This window comes from Pelodiscus sinensis, chromosome 24, assembly GCF_052426305.1.
Source record: "Pelodiscus sinensis isolate ZL-2025 chromosome 24, ASM5242630v1, whole genome shotgun sequence".
In the NCBI taxonomy this organism is placed as follows: domain Eukaryota; kingdom Metazoa; phylum Chordata; order Testudines; family Trionychidae; genus Pelodiscus; species Pelodiscus sinensis.
The window spans coordinates 6,837,769-6,855,876 of NC_143075.1; the positions used below are offsets into that span (position 1 = coordinate 6,837,769).

The 18,108-nt window shown below is 39.1% G+C and overlaps 1 protein-coding gene across 1 annotated transcript in view; it reads left to right on the forward strand.

The window, feature by feature from the left end:
- Positions 1–5,947, forward strand: part of MORN1 (MORN repeat containing 1) — a 178,143-nt gene extending 172,196 nt beyond the window's left edge. Inside the window, 2 exon segments of the mRNA XM_075906074.2 lie at positions 4,915–5,000; positions 5,002–5,947. Of these exon segments, the coding sequence (XP_075762189.2) occupies positions 4,915–5,000; positions 5,002–5,064 (149 nt within the window). The 3' untranslated portion in view covers positions 5,065–5,947.
- The last annotated feature ends 12,161 nt before the right edge of the window (positions 5,948–18,108 follow it).

Sequence of the window (18,108 nt, forward strand, 5' to 3'; positions counted from 1 at the left end):
ATTAAGAGTCTCACAGCACTTCTGAGAATAGGGTGTTAACCCAGGTGTCCTGGCCACATTCCAGCGTCGGTAATAACATCCTGCCTACCTAAATTCCCCCTGTAATTTGAATTTCATGGAGTGTTCTTCATTTCCAACCCCAAATTATTGTGTGGTTCTGTACTTCACACCAGAAGTGACTTTATATCAGCTTCAGAGAGGTAGCCAAGTTAGTCTGTAACAGGAAAAACTTAAAAAACAACAAATAGTTTAGTAGCATCTTAAAGACTAACAAAATATGTAGATGGTATCATGAGCTTTTGTGGGCACAGCCCACTTCTTCAGATGACAGGAGTGTTGGAATTCCAGATCCAAAATAAGGGAAGGAGGGATGGGGGGAAAGGGGAAGAAGGAAAAAAAATGGAGGGGAGGAAGAAAAAAAAGAGACAGTGAGTAGATAAGCTTAAGAGGGATAGCTGAGTGAGTCTGTAACAGGTGTTGGTCATCTTCCTTTCCAAGAGAAAACTAATGGTTCTCTTCAGCCTCTTGTAATCATTTAGTCTTTAAAGTGCTACTTTACCACCCTGTGTTCCCCAGGCAAACACCCTATCCCCTAAGCCACCACAGGACCCAACCTTCCTCCCTACTTTCCCCGTGGCCCTTATCCAGACTTCCCCATGAGGGAGCCGGCTCCATTTCTAGGGCAGCCAGTGCCATTTTCTCACCAGTTTAAAGACATTGCAATATTCCACTACTTTGTGTATACAATCTCTGTATGAATTTGTAATACAGATAAAGTTTTGTCTACTTACTGGTCCAGAAACCATTTTAAACTTATTTTACAGTTCTCATATCCTAAAGAAATATTTGTCTGGGCAGAGAAAAATTCATTGTCCGCGGTCCCAGTGGGCTTTGTTCTGTTTTGCAAGAATACATTTGGAGCCATATTTTGGCTTTTGATATGCACCAAGCATAGCACTTCCATTGATATCAATGAGAACCCCTTCCATCTGCAGCCAGAAAACTGCTCTGGAGTCTTTACATTCTCCAATGGTAGGAAATTTTCAGGATTAATTGCTCTACGCAGAATTACTTTGAATATTTAAGAATCTTCGTTTTGTTTTCTTGCTCTTTTTTTTTTTTTTACAGTGTAACTCATTCCTTCAGGTATAAGTTTCAATATGCAGAGAAATTCCCAGTCTCTGCAAAAAGAACTAACACTTCCCTTCCCCCCTGCCTTGTTTTAATATGTTTTCTGGTGCCAAAACATACAGAAGGCTAATATGTCACAAAGAAAAAGTAAGAAGAATAGGACTGTTTCTAAGGCAACAAAACGTTTTTATTTCATTTCCCACTCACTTTTATAATAGTTCTTGTTGCTTTGAAACTCTCCAGGCATTTTGCAGGCAATAAAAGGGGCAAATAACTTTCTTTCCTGAAAGTCTTTTATTTGTGGTGTTTCTTATCTAAGCCAAAATGTAACTGCTTAAATGGCAGATGCAGTTACCCTCTGTTTACACAGCACCTTGGTGACTGCTGTAAAAGCATACACCAATTTTATTACGGTTATTAATCCCAATTATACAGCACAGCACTTCATTTTGTATGGTGTTTTTCAAGCAAAGTCTCTCCCAAAAGGTGTAAAAAAAGTTAAATAATACAAAGTTAAATAACTAACAGAAGGGGAAAGAAAATTGCAGATATAGGCAAGGAATAAGTGAGAAGTTTTCAGTTAAGATTTGAAAACAGATTGAACCTGATTCTCATTTACACTGAAGCCACTTAAAACTGCTGGGCACTGCATTTCAACCCACTTTAGGGTCCCTTTGCATTCTACTGTGTAAATGAAAATCAGGCCCATTGTGTCAATAAGACATCATTATATGGGAAGCTTGTTCTAAATGGCAATAGTGCCAGAATTAGACTGTCTCAGTAAAAGAAGAGTGGTTGTCTTAAGGTCAAAGAGGAGGGTTGTGCTAGATGAGCTGCTGGAATGGGGAGTGAGAAGAAGTGGGGATTTTAAGGCAGACTGAAACACAATCTATGGAGAATGCTGAAAAGAAAGTTACTATTGAACTGAACCCTAAAATGAATGGAGTACCAGGAGTGTTGTCCGAGGGTGAGGAGTGATGGGGATCAGATTTATTTGTACATTTTGAGAAAGCGGACAGCAATGTTTTGAAAATGCTGCAATCTCTGAGGTAAAGCCAAGGTGAAGGGAGCTGCCATAGGTAGGGTGAAAGGTCAAAATCTCTGCAAAATGTGTGCCAAGTCTTCACTTTTAGTGAGCTCTAGACCTCACCAATGTCCGCCCATATGTTAGTACAGAATAATATTTTCAAACATCAACAGAGTATTTCATTTATAACTGCAAGTCTTCAATATTACTATGTTATGACTTATGAACTCTGCGAAACATATTTCTTCTTCCTTTCTCCTGTCATTAGTATGCTTCTTGTGCACTTCCATGATTCTATTCTAAATGTGGATTTTTTGTACAGAAAAGTATCAGCAAAGGCAAGCCTCCTATAATTCACTTTAAATTATATTCACTAATCCTGGATAATATAGTCCTTAGTGGTTTGTACAGCCTCTTCAGACTTCTGTGTCTGAGAATCTGGTAGTTGTAGAGGCAGCAGGATGAGGTAGAGAGAGTGAGCTATTAACAGTTCATCCTAGGCCCTCTAGTGTTGTAAGACTACATTTTGGACTTGAAGTAAAGAAAATGAGAAGGACAGCAATGCCAACACTCCCAGATACTCCAGTTATAGGCAAACCTCATGGTAGCTGGGTAAAGAAATGATTCTGTGCCTTATCAGATTACAACATCCAGAAATAATTAATTAGACTTCTTAAGGATCCAAGAAGTCATGGAACCCCTTCTTAATTTTTAGAGAAATTATTTAATATAAGACAATCTTTTTTTTTTATTATTTACAGTTCCAAAATATTGCACTTACTGTGAAAAAGCTAGACAGGCAAACCACATTGCTGTCTACCTCACTGGAATACATGGCCACTGCTAGCAACAACTGCTATCTTTGTTAATTTTAGTTCCCAGCATGATAAGTAGCACAATAAGTAGCACAGATATGTTTAAAAGCAAACCTCTAGTTAGGCATATGAATATAACAGAGCAGAAAGACCAGCTAACCGGTATTTTAAACAAGACACAGGACAATACACTTTACTTGGATCCTGCTATCTAGTGCCTCTTTTGCATAAAGAAAAAGAGAGAAGTGAAGATCCACACCATGGAAAGGAAAAGAGGGCTGCTGGTATCAGTCAGAATATGACACTCTTTTGGATGTAAGTTAGGGTATGTCTACACTAGCCCCCTAATTCGAACTAGGGAGACTAATATAGGCATTCGAAGTTGCAAATGAAGCCTGGGATTTAAATATCCCGGGCTTTATTTGCATCTTCCTGTCCGGGCGCCATTTTTAAATCCCCTTAGTCCGAACTTACTGCCTGCGGCTACACGTGGCAGTCAGATGTTAACTCAAACGAAGTCCTTAGTGCGAGTAAACTGTTACACCTCATTCCATGAGATATCACTTAGATTCCACTTAGATATCCTGAGTGTGTTTGCTTGTGCAAATACAGTGATTTTAATACCTTCACTTACCACATGTTCATAGCCCAGAAGGTTACTAATGGTGTATAGAGCCTGTCCCCTATAAATCCTCACTTGGAATTCTGCCCAAGTAGGTAGTGGCCTGTGTGAAATTGGTTTGGTGGCCATAATCCAGTTACCAGAAGACAAGTGTCTATGTCACAGAAGTTGCTGGTATAACTGGCTTAGAAATTTCTGTATTGCTTTCTCTATGCATGGATCTCTGTTAAAGTCAGCTAGAGATTTGCACGTGAAAGGACTGTAAGGTCATACCTCAATTAATCTGTATATAGAGAGTCCTTTCCTTCCCAGCTGCCAATCAACATTTATAGTAGCTAAGAAACTTTTGAGTCCAAAATGTGTGTCCATTCTAGTCCCACAGTCTGTAGAAAGCAGTACTCACGTGATTTTGGTAGTATGATTTTCATGGTTTTCCAGATACTGATTTTCATAGTTCACAAAAGACATCATACTTGTTGATTACAGGGTCAACTCCATTTTTCAGAAGTGGATAAATTGACTTCCATGCAGATACTTTGTTAGTTTCTTTAAGGAAACTTTTACCCATACGTCTTGTTCACTCTGCATGGACATTAGAGATCCTAAGGACCTTTTCATAAGAGGCAGGGTCTGCCCCTGAGTCCTGGGTCAGAATTTCCCATTTTCTTCTCCCAATTCACCTTGTGCTGTGGGTAGGTTCTCCTTGTTTCTGGTACACTTACCCAGAGGTGGCTGATTTTCTGTGGGGTGAGGTGCATTTTTTAGGTCCTATTTCAGCTGTATATGTGTGCAATGTGAGAATTCCCATTGACACCAATGGTACTATTAAAAATGTGCATAAAAACAGCATTTGCACAAGTGCTTGCAGAGCCAGTGTCATAGTCTGTTACATTCTCTGAGAGCTTATAAAAATATAAAGTATTACTGTATATCATAATTGGATTATAAATTGTATATTATCATGAAGCAGCATCTAAATTACCGTTGTGGTGGTAGTTTTTTCATGTTTTAACTATGTATTACTTTGGGAAGTCATTGTATATGCTAATCTATAGTACTTTGAAATGTCAGCATAGATAGTCATACTTGCCAGTAAGTTATGAAATCATTCTTTAGATATACTCTTTAACAAGAATAGAGAGCAATAAAAAAGTAAGTTTTGCTTTCTTTTTCTCGTGAACATTATCCTCTATTTTTCATATATGAGAATTAACGTGATGATGCAAGAATTTAGATACAAGGGCACTTGTATCATAATTCTCTGTGCTTTTTATTTCATGTAAAATGTTTAATTCCTAACTTTCCCTTAACTTTTCCAGGCCAGTATGTGATTATGGTCCATGAAGTGACCATGCCTCCATTCTTGGGCCAGACTCTCCTACCTGCTTTCAAGCTCTTGAGGGTTTTTTCCAGAGAGAACCAAAATCAAGAACATTAAAAAGGAAACTGTGCAAGCCACCACCATATAAAAAGGTACATAAATGTGTAAAGAGTCAGGGGCCTTATCCAACACCCACTGAAGTCAGTGGACGTTTTACCTTTGAGTGCAGTGAAAGTTGGATTGAGCTCTTGAGCCTTGGTCTTGCCCATGCAGTTCTTCGTGACACACTGAGCTTTAAGTTTAAATATTGTGTACAAATCAGAGTAAAGAAATAATTGACTACAAGGAATTGATTTCACACTGGTCCTGTCTGGTAACATTTTAGAAGACAAATAGATATTTCAGATTGTATTATGAGAAGCAGGGAAAATACTTTAATCAAATCTATTTTTCATCAGAATAGTAGAGCCACGGAATGAGGATTTCAGAAATGGAGGTGGTAACTTTGAAATGTTCATAACTCTGAACAAAATGTTGTGGTTGTTCATTTAAAAGTTTACAACTGTACATTGACTTAATATAGTTTTGAAACTTTGCTATGCAGAAGAAAATAACCTTTATTTTGTTAGTAGTTTACATTTAACACAGCACTGTATCATATTTGATTTTTTCCCTTTCTCTCTGCTGCTGCTACTGCTGCCTGATTATGTACTTCCAGTTCCAAATGAGGTATGTTGTGGACTGGTCAATTTGTAACTCTGAAGTTCGTAACTCTGAGATTCTATTATTTGTAAACTGTGTGTATTTTAACAGAATTTCATTCAAATGAACTGGAGTATATGCAACAATTTAATCAGATAATGATGATCCTATACAACCTGTTGAACCAGCCGGGCTCCTAATGGAAGAAAATCTTCACAGCAAATTAACTTGTATATGAACACCTCTGTAATGACATGTTTACTAATATATTGGTCTGTGCATAAAGTCTTGTTCATTAACTACATATTAAAAACACCTGCCCACTACAAGATGGCAACAAGGCTACTATCTTCTCTCTTAAAACTGGTTCCTGTGATAAACTAAGGAGGATAAAAGCTGGGTTAATTATTCAAAAAATGTCTTTGTTGAATAGTCCATAAATGATGGTCAGTGATGTTTACCTAATTGTAATATATTTGTATTTAGTGGCATCTACTGTTGGAGATGTAATATAGAATCCCATACTGGGTGAAAAGTTCAAGGTATACCCATAAAACACATGAAAGTTTGCCATGCAACAAGAAAAGAACAGAGCTCTGAGTGTAAAATGGGATCAGAGAAAAATCAAAAATTTTAAAACATTAAATAGGAGCTCCTAGAAAAACAAAATCATTACTATCTGTCAAGGGTCTATCAGTGTGATTCACCACCCAATGCCAACATCTAAAATGAAAACTTCAGCAGAAAAATAGAGAAGGGGGAAATATGGTAAAAGTGAAAATGGAAAATTGTCTTTGATGTGTCTGTTTGTTAATTTAGAATTCCCATTTCAATCATCTTAACTTTTTAAAAAATAGTTAAAACCTTGCCTGATTTTTAGCATTGTATTAAGTTCATTGACTGACTACAGAATACGGAGAGAATTAAAGGAGGAAACTGTGCACTGAGCTGGGTAAGTGCCAACACTTTGGCTATGTCTACACTACAAAGAAAAGTCGGAAAAAGATATGCAAATTGTGAATCACAATTTTCATATCTTTCTCCACTTTTCTTCTGAAAGAGGCTTTTCCAACATTTGGCCCATCTACATGGGGCCAAATGTTGGAAAAAAAACCCTCTTTCAGAAAATCCCTTCTTCCTTGTAGAACGAGGTTCATAGGGATGCCAAAAAACCACGTCTGCTTTTCCAAATTTTTTTTCAGAAAAGCAGATGCATTCCTTGGACGCGGCAGAGCTTTTCTGGGAAAACTCTGGTATCCCAGAAAAGCTCTGCAGTGTAGACATAGCCTCTGTCTCTTTCACCAGCAGAAGCTAGTCCAATAAAAGGTATTATTTCACTTACCTTGTCTCTCACGTACTCGAAGGTTCAGATATCTCCTGACCAAAAGACATTCATTGTTTCACATCACAAGTAAGCTAGGGATTGTATGGATCTTCTCTGTTAAGTCTAGTGCCCTCCTGATGACATCTGAAGGTAGGCAGACAAACTTAATCCATAGGAATAGTTCAGAGTCTTGTCACAATATTGAGTCAAGATCATATTATGGATTTTATCTTAATTGCCTCCATTGAAGTCAATGGTAAAACTTCTGTTAACTTCTGAAGGATCCATCAAAGGGTCAAAACCAGGTAGGCAGTGCTCACCCTGAGGAGTGTCTGCTTGATAGATATTTCCATGAATATCTTGGGAACATAGGTGAGGCAATAAATATATGCTGCAAGGGATCATGACAGCTTTCTGTAACTTCTTAAGGATTGTTCCTTTCATTCAGACCACATCAGAGCTGCTTGACTCAAATCCTTCATTCCCTTTTACTTCACAAGACCAACCTTATTTTCTGTCCTGTGCTTTGTTATAACTAGGGATGTTAAAGACTAATCAACTAGTTGACTATCCGATAAGCAAATGTAAGCAGGGGGCCACATCCAGCCTCTGGGCATGAGGTTTCCCATCCCTGCTATAAAAGTTGTGAAGTGTCGTTATTTCCATTTTACAAATGGAGAACTGAGACATGAAGGAGTAACTGCGGCACAGCCACACAGTGGGTCAATGGTAGCTTGGGAATAGAAACCTGGAGTCCTGACTCAATTCACTTACTCAGACCCCTGTACTTATTATCTTTGTGGTTATAGGGTGCTAACTGCTCTTACAGATCTTCTTTCTGAATTCATGAAAAAGCCCCTTAAATCATTAAACCTGCCCTTCCCTTAGCCTATAGTAGAAAGCTAGAGCATTTATTTACCATCTGTCTTTTGTTATATATAAATACATATACAGGTAACTGGCTGACAAGTTCTTTACCATTAACCAAAAAGGAATAATGGAGGATCCCTTATAAAACACATGATCTACTGCCAGGGCCTAGCCAGAGGATATATCAAACAATGCAGTCATAAGTCTTTTTGCTTCTCTCAAATTAGTTATCTTTCTCTCCTCTGCCGCCCCTTCCTCTCCCCCACCCCCGAATGCTTCTGTAGTGGACAAATTCCTGGTGTGATAGGTCTCCATGTCAGTAGATCTTGTTAACTGACCACTCGCAGTTCTTGTCAGACATCAGAACAATGAGCTACATGTGCTATTGATTTAATGACATCTCTCACTACTAGGAATCGATCTTATGCTTTCTGTGCACTGAAGCAAATTTAACGATAGGTTATTCAGGATTAGCTAACTCTAAAGATCTACAGGCATTGAAATCATGTTCCTTGTCAAAGTCAGAGTTATACAGTATAAACCTTATAAAAGATCAGGATTTTGTCTTTTTGAAGTAATCAGTTTAAAAGTCTAATTTTCATCAAATTATTATCCCATCTTCTACTGTACTGCAATCCTTATTACAGTGAGCAGGAGTCCTTGAGATAATAAACTACACTTTTTTTCATTTCCTAAGAAGACTGGTTGGGTTGCCTATGATCATTACAGGAAATAAACACATATATATCTAAGAATGGCTTTGTTCTCAGACAAATTGTCCAAATGTAAATATAAACCCTCCATAGTGAGAGTCTGTACAGTTGCCTCAGAAAGGGAGGTCCTTGCTACGAAAACTGGGCACGCTGTCATACATTAAACAAACATCAACATGTAGCGTATAGTGTAGGCCACAGAAGGATCTTGCTGTGTGCAATTTTCAAGGCATATGGTCCCCTGGGTAATTCATCTTTGGAAAATTGCTAACATACAGAGACTTCCAGCAACAAGTTTTGGTTTTGTTTCCTTGAAAAGCTTCCCTCACTTTGTTCAGAGAAATATAGTAGGAGATCACCTAGTGAGAAGCATTTACCAACTGTCAACAGTACCTGAAAATAAAGGTTTTAATTAAAAGTGGCATTTCTGAATCTCCTGCTGGTTGCCATATTATTGTGAATTTAACATTGTTTATGGCACCAGCAGAAGCTAGAGATCATAAACAAGATTTTATCTTGCTTGGGACTGTATTTTGTGTGGTATTTTTGCAGGTTTTAACATCAGAAGAAGATTTTTTACTTTGAAGTTTAAAATAAATGCAAAGTGTTTACAAACTGCAAGTTCTTCTGATCCTTAAACCAACTGAAAAGCAGGATGGAACATTACCATATAGTTTTAGCATGAAACAGGAGTAGAAAACACTGGGAGTTCTGACAAGCAGAAATCTACCAGTAAGAAGGCATCAGAAATCTGCAAAGGTCTTTAGGTATTTAATTGCCATTTGACTTCAATGGGGGTTAAATGCCTAACTACCTTTGAGGTTGTGGGCCTAAGTGATCAGTCTTAGGGTGCAATCAATGGGTCTAGTTGAATCAAAATAGATACAGTTTATTTACGTAGAGATATGTATTCTTTTTCTCTTCCTCCTTTGTTTAGCTCTGTCTTGTCAGGCAGTGATGAGAACAGATGGGTTGTACTACAAATGATCTCCAGGAAGTTTTTAAGATAAATGACCTTCCTATATTACAGCGCTTTTAGACAATTAACGCACCCCTCCCCTGAATGATGGCAAAATAGTAAACCACAACTGATGAAATGGGAATTTATACCTGTAAAGCACGTGTAGGTGGTACTGCCTCACAAATTGCAGGTTATAGTAGCTGCATTTTCTCTCTGAAAGAAAAGACAAATGTATTACCTTGTCAGGTGTTGGTTATATAGATCCTCCTGCCACAAAGGTTGTGAATTGTATTGTGTCCCCATGTATTTTGCTTTATTAATATATATTGGAGCCAAATTCAGATCCTATTGAAATCAATGTTAAAGTTGTCCCAGATATTTGCATTAATTCCATTTATATGATAAGCCCATTGCTTTGCAGGCCATAGATTTGTCATTAAAAATATCAAACCTGTTTTCTGCAGACAAATGTGAGCTTTTGAATACACAGACAGGTCTGCCAACAAGAACTCAAGAGCACATTTCTGGAGGCACTTCAAAAATCGGTGTCATGATTCACTACTATTATTATTTAATATTTATATTCCCAACACTCTCCATCTTCTCTCTCTTCTGTAAATGGAGATAATTCTTCTTTTATCCATCTTTTCTATTTAGTTTGCGTCTTTGGGACAGGAACTATCATTTTCTCTGTGTTTGTACGGTGCCTAGAAAAATGATGCTCCAGTAATCAACTGGGGCATCTAAGCAATAATATAAATTATTTTTAATGTTCAGTTTGTTATCCCTACACACTATATATATTCAACATGAAGAGTGTTTTTAATTATGAAAATTAACTAAAATATATTCACTAAAAATTAGCTCTTTTTCATTGGCTGTTGGGAAGTTTTGGAGAGAAGGTGCAGTTTCTATATCCACAACCACTATTGCAATTTGCTTTCTCTTTTTGTCTCCACTGAAATATACATTCCAAATTCTTCTAGTAGAGAAACTAGCCTCAGGATTTTGTGTGCGCCAAATTTTAGATATAGTGATAGGGCAAAATTCCAGCTGATGTAAATTGTCATAGATCTCTTGAAATCAGTGGCAGAATTCATATTTGTTTCCAACGGAACCAGAATTTGGTCCCAGTGAACATTAATAAACTACAAGTATGTGAAGACAGTGGAGCTACACGGATTTACACTAGCTGAAGATCTGGCTTACATACTTTTCATGCTCACACATAACCTACAATTGTTCATTTTTAATTATTATTTCAGGTGATAAAAGTAGGATGGAGATGTGTGATTATATTTGGATGATTCAAGTAGTGAAAAATATGAAAATGGTCACATAAAAATGAAACAGATGTCCACTAATACGTTCATGCTATTGAAGTGTTACCCTTCACCGTTGCTCTCTCTCTCTCTCTTTTTAGACTTCTCCATTTTTCCTCAATTATAGTACATAAGTTGGTTTGATTTTATGGGCTCAGCACAGAGTGTGCTCTGTTAACCAGCAAAATGGCAAAGAGATCTGGCACTGAATTGGATGCTGTCCAGCCTAATCCATCTCAGATACTGGATGGTGGTTCATTTCCAACAAAGCAAGTACCTCCGCTCTAATGGAAATCTGCTGTGAAAGATACAACAGTCTGTCTTTAGTCTTGAGTAAAAGTAATGAACTCACTGTTCTGTCCAGTATTCTGGAATAGTGCCTTAAGTACTCACAGTTACACCTCAGTGTTTCATTTACCTGTGTTTCCTTTATTGGCAGTAGACATGGATTCATAGTAAGAGGAGACGAGGGTCCTAACAGGCAAACAGTGATAAAGATGCTCTTGAGTTTTGAGTAGTTTTGCATTTTTATGAGTATTCCCCACACTTCAGTAAGTCTGGGATGGAGAGAAAGGAGTGAAGGAACAAGAAAGGAGCAATATCTTCTATCTCTGCCATGCACACAAACTTTAGGTATGGTGAGGAGAACAGGAAGAGTGTATGTAGCACTGCCGCAGCCTCTCCTGTTTGGTGATCTACCCCTCCACAACTGAAAAAAGGAATAGAGAGTCTTCCCATGGCCACAGGACCCATCACAGTCACACTCCAGCTAGTAAGGTGAGCATTTGTTAGGAGTATTTCCCACACCTCTACTAAGTTCTATGAAAAATCCAATCAGACTTAACATGTTCTGCAGCAGATAGTGTCTGTTATCAAAGCAAATCCACAAACAGCATTTTGTGTCAGTTCTAAAAATTCTATACCACAGAACTAGTAACTGCATGAACTACTGTAATGAAATGGCAGAAATAATCTCCCATAAAGCATACAATGAAGCCCATGTGTATTGATTTTCAGTGGCTCTTGGCAATGTGTGCAACTCCCTTGTCTTTGTAAAGGTCAGCATGTGACAGCACTCGGTTTTCTTTGATGGGAGACTGATTTAAAGTTTTCTACTTGTGTCACATGAGATATGTGATTTTCTTTCTTCCCAAATGTAAATGTTTCCTGCAGTTAATGGCCTTTTATGCTCATATTATCAGACACATCAGTTGTGGTTTCCCATTCTACTTTATAGGTTTCACTAGGGGAGACCAGAAACACATGACATAGCCATGATCTGTCATGTGGGACACTATAAATAGGAAATATTCTAAAGGCAGGAGGCCTGGTTCCTGACAGGGTTAACCTAGTTTTAGGATACAATATTAGTCCATTATAGTCAATGGAATTATACTAGTCTAATCTTGGGCTAGCCCTGTGGGGATTCAGGAATTACCTATAAAATTGGAGAGCACAACCCCAAAATTATTTAGTCTGGAGAGGAAGAGAGCAATAAAGGGTTAAGGATTAAGCAGGTATACAGGAATAAAATTTTCAGACGCCTCTTTTACCATATAATCACACAAGAATAAGGAGTAATTTGGGGTTCAGTCCTACAGAGTACATAGCACCCTCAAATCCTGTTGAACTCAGCTGGAGGTGAGGCCACTTACCAACTTGTAGGATCAAGCTCCTGGAAGATGAATGGCCTGGAATTTAACTAATGCAAGCACACGGGTTCTGGGTAGTCTCTCAGCACAAGAGTTCAGTTTGCTAACAGCAGCAGTGGGAGTAGGAATTTGCCTTCCCAGCTACTGCAGGATTGGGTGTGGCCATCCAAAAGACCTTTCCAGAAAGCGCAGGGAGGGCACAGCAATCTCTCAGTGTGGTAACAAAAGCTGCGAGAGAGGAAGAATGGCTTACCAGAGCCCCTGAAGAGGGTTGGAGGAGAGGAAGTGAACCACTTGGTCTGAAAGAGACTCACCAAGATGCGAGTCACATGCCAGTTAGTTCAAGACATTAAACCCTTGGCTCAACTTCTGCCAGACCAACAAAGTTCTTCCTTGCTTTTGGGCAGCTCTGGCATTTACCAGGCAGTCCAAGATTTTCCTTCAATGGTTCCATAACCAGAGAGAGCTTGACTTTCTTAAGCGTAATAATTGCCTTAGAAACCTTTGGACTTCCCTCTTCCCTTGGGAGCCCCAGGTTACCAAGCCTGATATTTGGACACTGGTCTAGGGATAAACCCTAAGTTTTAAAAATCTTTGAGGGTGATTCCCTTAATATTCTGAGAGAACATTTTCTACAAATCATCATCACATAGTGTCAAGACCAATTCTCCCTTTTAAACAAGATAAACAGAGGACCCAAAAAACCTTTCAGCAGAATCTTTGAGCAGACGGGAGTGGAGTCCAGGCCAGGAAATGACAGCATCTTCTCTGTGCTGTTGCTGCCTTTTCTTTTCTTTTTCTTTTTTTTTTCCCACACAAATCTGTAAATCTACTTAAAACTTATGGAGCAAAACTGAACGGTTCCTAGCTTTCTTACCGTACCTTACATCTAGTGAAAATCAATTTTCCTTTGTGCTTTATGTGCAATTACTATTATTGTTATTTCTAGGTATTATGTTAATGCCTAATGGCCCCATTATTCCAAACCCTGCACAAACAGATAAGAAAGAGATGCTCCCTGCTCTAAAAAGCTTACATTCAGGTGGATTATGATGTATTATGCGAAGACGTAGGCTGCCATTTTCAAACAGACCCAAAGAAGCTAATTAAATTTGGGTGCCTAATTCCTCAAGGCCTTTTAAACATGTCATTTGTTGTGTATGTTTCCGACCATCAGGGTAGTGGGGAAGGACAGGCATAGGAGTTGCTTCTTTAACCCCATTGAAATGCATTGCACTGTGAAGAGATTGCTGATGAAATAGAATGGTTAATACGAAATACTTTGCTAAGAATTACTGAGCAGATGTATTTTTTCCAAGAGGGTAAACACATGATTTTTGTGGGTGCCTCATAACCCAAGAACAGATTACATGATTATTTCTCATGGTCCTGTAACTAGTATGTTACAACACTGATGCTCACCAATGAGGACCTGCTAAATCGACTGCTGATGGCACCCCTGTTGACCCCAATACTCCACGGAATCGCAAGGAGTAAGGGAGGTCAACGGGAGAGTTTCTCCTATTGACCTCCCACAGTGGGGACACTACAGAAATTCAAATTAAGGTATACCAACCCAAGCTATGTGATTTTCGTAGCTGGAGTTGAGTATCTTAGGTTGACTTTCTCACATAATGTTAAACTGGCCTTAAACTAAACGTTGTGATTAGGCAATGGGACAATAAGCATAGGGGAGCTATGAAATAAAACCTGGATAGCTAGTTTTCAGCACGTCTGTGTTCTGTAAAATAATTAGACTGTTACCACTCTCCTAGCGTGGAGTGGTCCAGAGTCCTCCCTTTTACTACTAACAGTCTTTATTCACCCAAATTCCTCACCCCGGGCCAGTGTTTGAATCACACCTATCTGACACAAGGCTGAAGAATAGAGGGAAAGGTGTACCAACAGATAGCTACTAATAAAAGGCAGACAGTGCCTTATCAGTGGTTAAACTAGGCCACAGAGCATGGCCTGCCAGGTCTCCTTGTGCCTCAACTCCATCATCAAAGAGGAGTTTCTGCAGAATATTTGGACACTGCATTTGCCAGGAAACATAGTGTTGGTATTGTTGTGTTTAGTTTTCTCCCTAGAACCTTTCAAGTTTAGTCTGTGCTAGGAGTGTAAACAGTAGGTGAGATTCCACGGTGACCTGGAATGCTATTTGAGGGCAGATTGTGTCCCTGTATAACTTTTGTCTGTACAAATTACTCCTTCAGCTTGCAAAACAAATCCTATTGAAGGCAACTTCAAGAGACTAGAAGGGTGTGCCTGGGGGACATAGGTGTGATTAAATATTTTCTGGGTGTTAAACACACCACCATTTTAAAATATATATGTAAATAATACTTAATCAGAGATGAGAGTTCCCATATGCCAATTAATAGTTTACACTGTTCACTTTTCTTGAAACAACTCAGAACCTGGTAGCATTTATGTCTTCATAGTGATTTCTGATGTTCATTGTACAATATAGCATGTTAACTAATATGCAGTAGCACAGCATTTCAGAATAATTGGGTCTGTCTTCTGTGCTAGCCATGAAAAGTAATTAAACACATTTCAGTAGGACTGTTTGTTCCACAATTTAGTTAGGGCTATTATAAAGGCTAAAAAATGCTGTGAGTTTGACTCCTTTTCACCTGATACTTTAATGCTATTAGGAAAGAACCAAAATCTTAGGCATCAATCACAAACATTTGACTGATAAAACGACATAATAATATGGAGCTGCATGGTGACTAATTAGCAAGAAACACTATCTCAGCTTTGACTTTTACATTCTAAGACATGGAAACAAACAACAGAAGAAAACACAACGTGGAAAAAATAATAAATGCAAAGGACTTAATAATAGCTCTATTGATTTCAATAGAGATAGCTCCACTAGTTGAGGTTCTGGTCCAAAGTTGGAAAAATAGAACTCAATGGCTACGTCTACACTGGCCCCTCTTCCGGAAGGGGCATGTAAATTTCAAGAGTCGTCGTAGGGAAATCCGCGGGGGATTTAAATATCCCCCGCGGCATTTAAATAAAAATGTCCGCCGCTTTTTTCCGGCTTTTAAAAAAGCCGGAAAAGAGCGTCTAGACTGGCCCCGATCCTCCGGAAAAAGTGCCCTTTTCCGGAGGCTCTTATTCTTACTTTGAAGTAAGAATAAGAGCCTCCGGAAAAGGGCACTTTTTCCGGAGGATCGGGGCCAGTCTAGACGCTCTTTTCCGGCTTTTTTAAAAGCCGGAAAAAAGCGGCGGACATTTTTATTTAAATGCCGCGGGGGATATTTAAATCCCCCGCGGATTTCCCTAGGACGACTCTTGAAATTTACATGCCCCTTCCGGAAGAGGGGCCAGTGTAGACGTAGCCAATAAGCTTCCTCATGCAGGTATCTTCCTAAGTCATCTCTAGAAATGGTGCCCAGATTGGATCCATTGGCTCCCCAAATGGAAACCATCTCCCTGCATCTCTAATGCTCTTTTTTATTATTATAAGGAAAATAAAAACAAGACACAAATGTGCAATGTAGAGAAAATGGATAAATAATGCACCATAATGATCAATCAGGAGGAAAATGTGCTTAGAAACTGGAAAACAAATTGTTCCAAAAGCACAAGTTGACATCAGTTAGTGTTTTTCTATAAGGCAAAGCTTTTTGTCTCCGTGGTAGCACACGGGTGCTGTGGTTGCCATGGTAAGGTACATGTTTTGTTATGAATACTATAAATAGTCATGTCATTGGCCAAGAACGTAAGTGAGAGATACTCTGGTCAGACTTCACATAGGCTCATGTCATGGCCACGGTGGGTTATATGATTGTTTACATGGTGAATTAAATAGACCCAGCAGGCCTGTCTCTGAATGATTATGGAAGAATTTGTCTCTGTGGCCACTCTCAGGTTAATGCTGCCCTTAGGTACCTCTCTGAGTCCTCTGACCTTAAATCCCTTTACTAGAGTATGAACCAGAATTGTGTCTTTTTGCCTCCCTTCCCCTGCAACTTCCTCACAGTGTCTGAAGGCAAGAGGGAGGGCAGCATATTTGATAAGATCTAGGAGTCAGGACACAATTTGGGGAATCTAGCTGTGTACAATGTACAGATTCTGGTTATGATATGAAGTTGTTGTTATGAATTTGTTGTATCATGGAATGCCTCTGTGTTCTGTGGAATGCTGGCAGGACTAAAGCATATCTTTAGTCATCTTGCTCTGAATTGAGTGAGTTTGATATGTTTAGGGTGCCAGATATGTATTGGACTGATCTTGCAGTCTTTCTGAGTTGTTTCATTGATTTCATTGTGATTATTGTGAGTAAAGGATGCCAAGGGTGAGGCCTGTAGATCACACCTGTACAGTCCTTGCTCTGAGAGGTTCCCTACATTGTTACCACATGGCATCCTGAAAAATGAACAACCAGAATCCCAGCAGATATACTGCTCCCAGGAAATGTTTTGGGACCTAAGTCTTCCTGTGTCACTCACGAGCATTTCAGATTTTCCCCTCTGCAAATGATGCCTGAACTACAACATCTGCACAGAGTTTTACAAACTATTTGTTACGGCAGAAACATTTGTCTAATCATTCTCGTGTACATTTGAGAGAAGTTAAAAAAACCAGCCAGCCACTTAATGTGTGACGTTGCAATACAGGCAGCCTCAACAGGAGTGATATACAGTGCTCGATATTACTTGAATTCCTGCTATGAAACACATGCTCGCTGAGAAACACAGATGGCAAGGTTCTGTCCTCTTTTGGTCCAAGTGCTGGACTCTAAAATTAACTCTTTGGGGTTGGTTGTTGGAACAAATTCTGGTTCTGACATAAAGGCTAGTAGGTACTCAGATTCTCTCTAGTAGCATTTCCTAAGTACTCAGATTCTCTTTCCATTTATTCCGGTGTAAATCCAAAGCAATTCCATTGACTGGTGTAGCTGAGCAGAATTTGGCCCATAATTGTAAGAAATCCTAAATCATACTGCTAGAGGAGAGGGTTAAGTATATAAAGATTTCCTACAGCTCAGCATAACCCTGAAGACAAACAAAAAGGCACAGAGTCTGTTGGCTCCTTGAGACTCTGGCTACGTCTAGACTGGCATGATTTTCCGCAAATGCTTTTAACGGAAAAGTTTTCCTTTAAAAGCATTTTCAGAACAGAGTGTCTAGATTGGCACGGACGCTTTTCCACAAAAGTACTTTTTGCGGAAAAGCACCCGTGGTCAATCTAGATGCGCTTTTGCGCAAAAAAGCCCCCATAGCCATTTTCGTGGTCGGGGCTTTTTTGCGGAAAACAAATCTCAGCTGTCTACACTGGCCCTTTTGCACAAAAGTTTTGCGCAAAAGGGACTTTTGCCCGAACGGGAGCAGCATAGTATTTCCGCAAAAAGAACTGATTTCTTACAGTAGGAAGTCAGTGCTTTTGCGGAAATTCAAGCGGCCAGTGTAGACAGCTGGCAAGTTTTTCCAGAAAAGCATCTGATTTTCCAGAAAAACTGGCCAGTCTAGACACAGCCTCTGTGTTTCTGGGTGATTATAGCAGAGCATGGTGCAAGAAAGCTGAGGAGAATTTTGTGCTCCACAGAGGCAGTAACCTCATGCTGCCTCGGCTGCCTCATTGCTCTTATGAAATGGAAGTTTCTTAAAAGTTAGGAAAGCAAAGCTGGG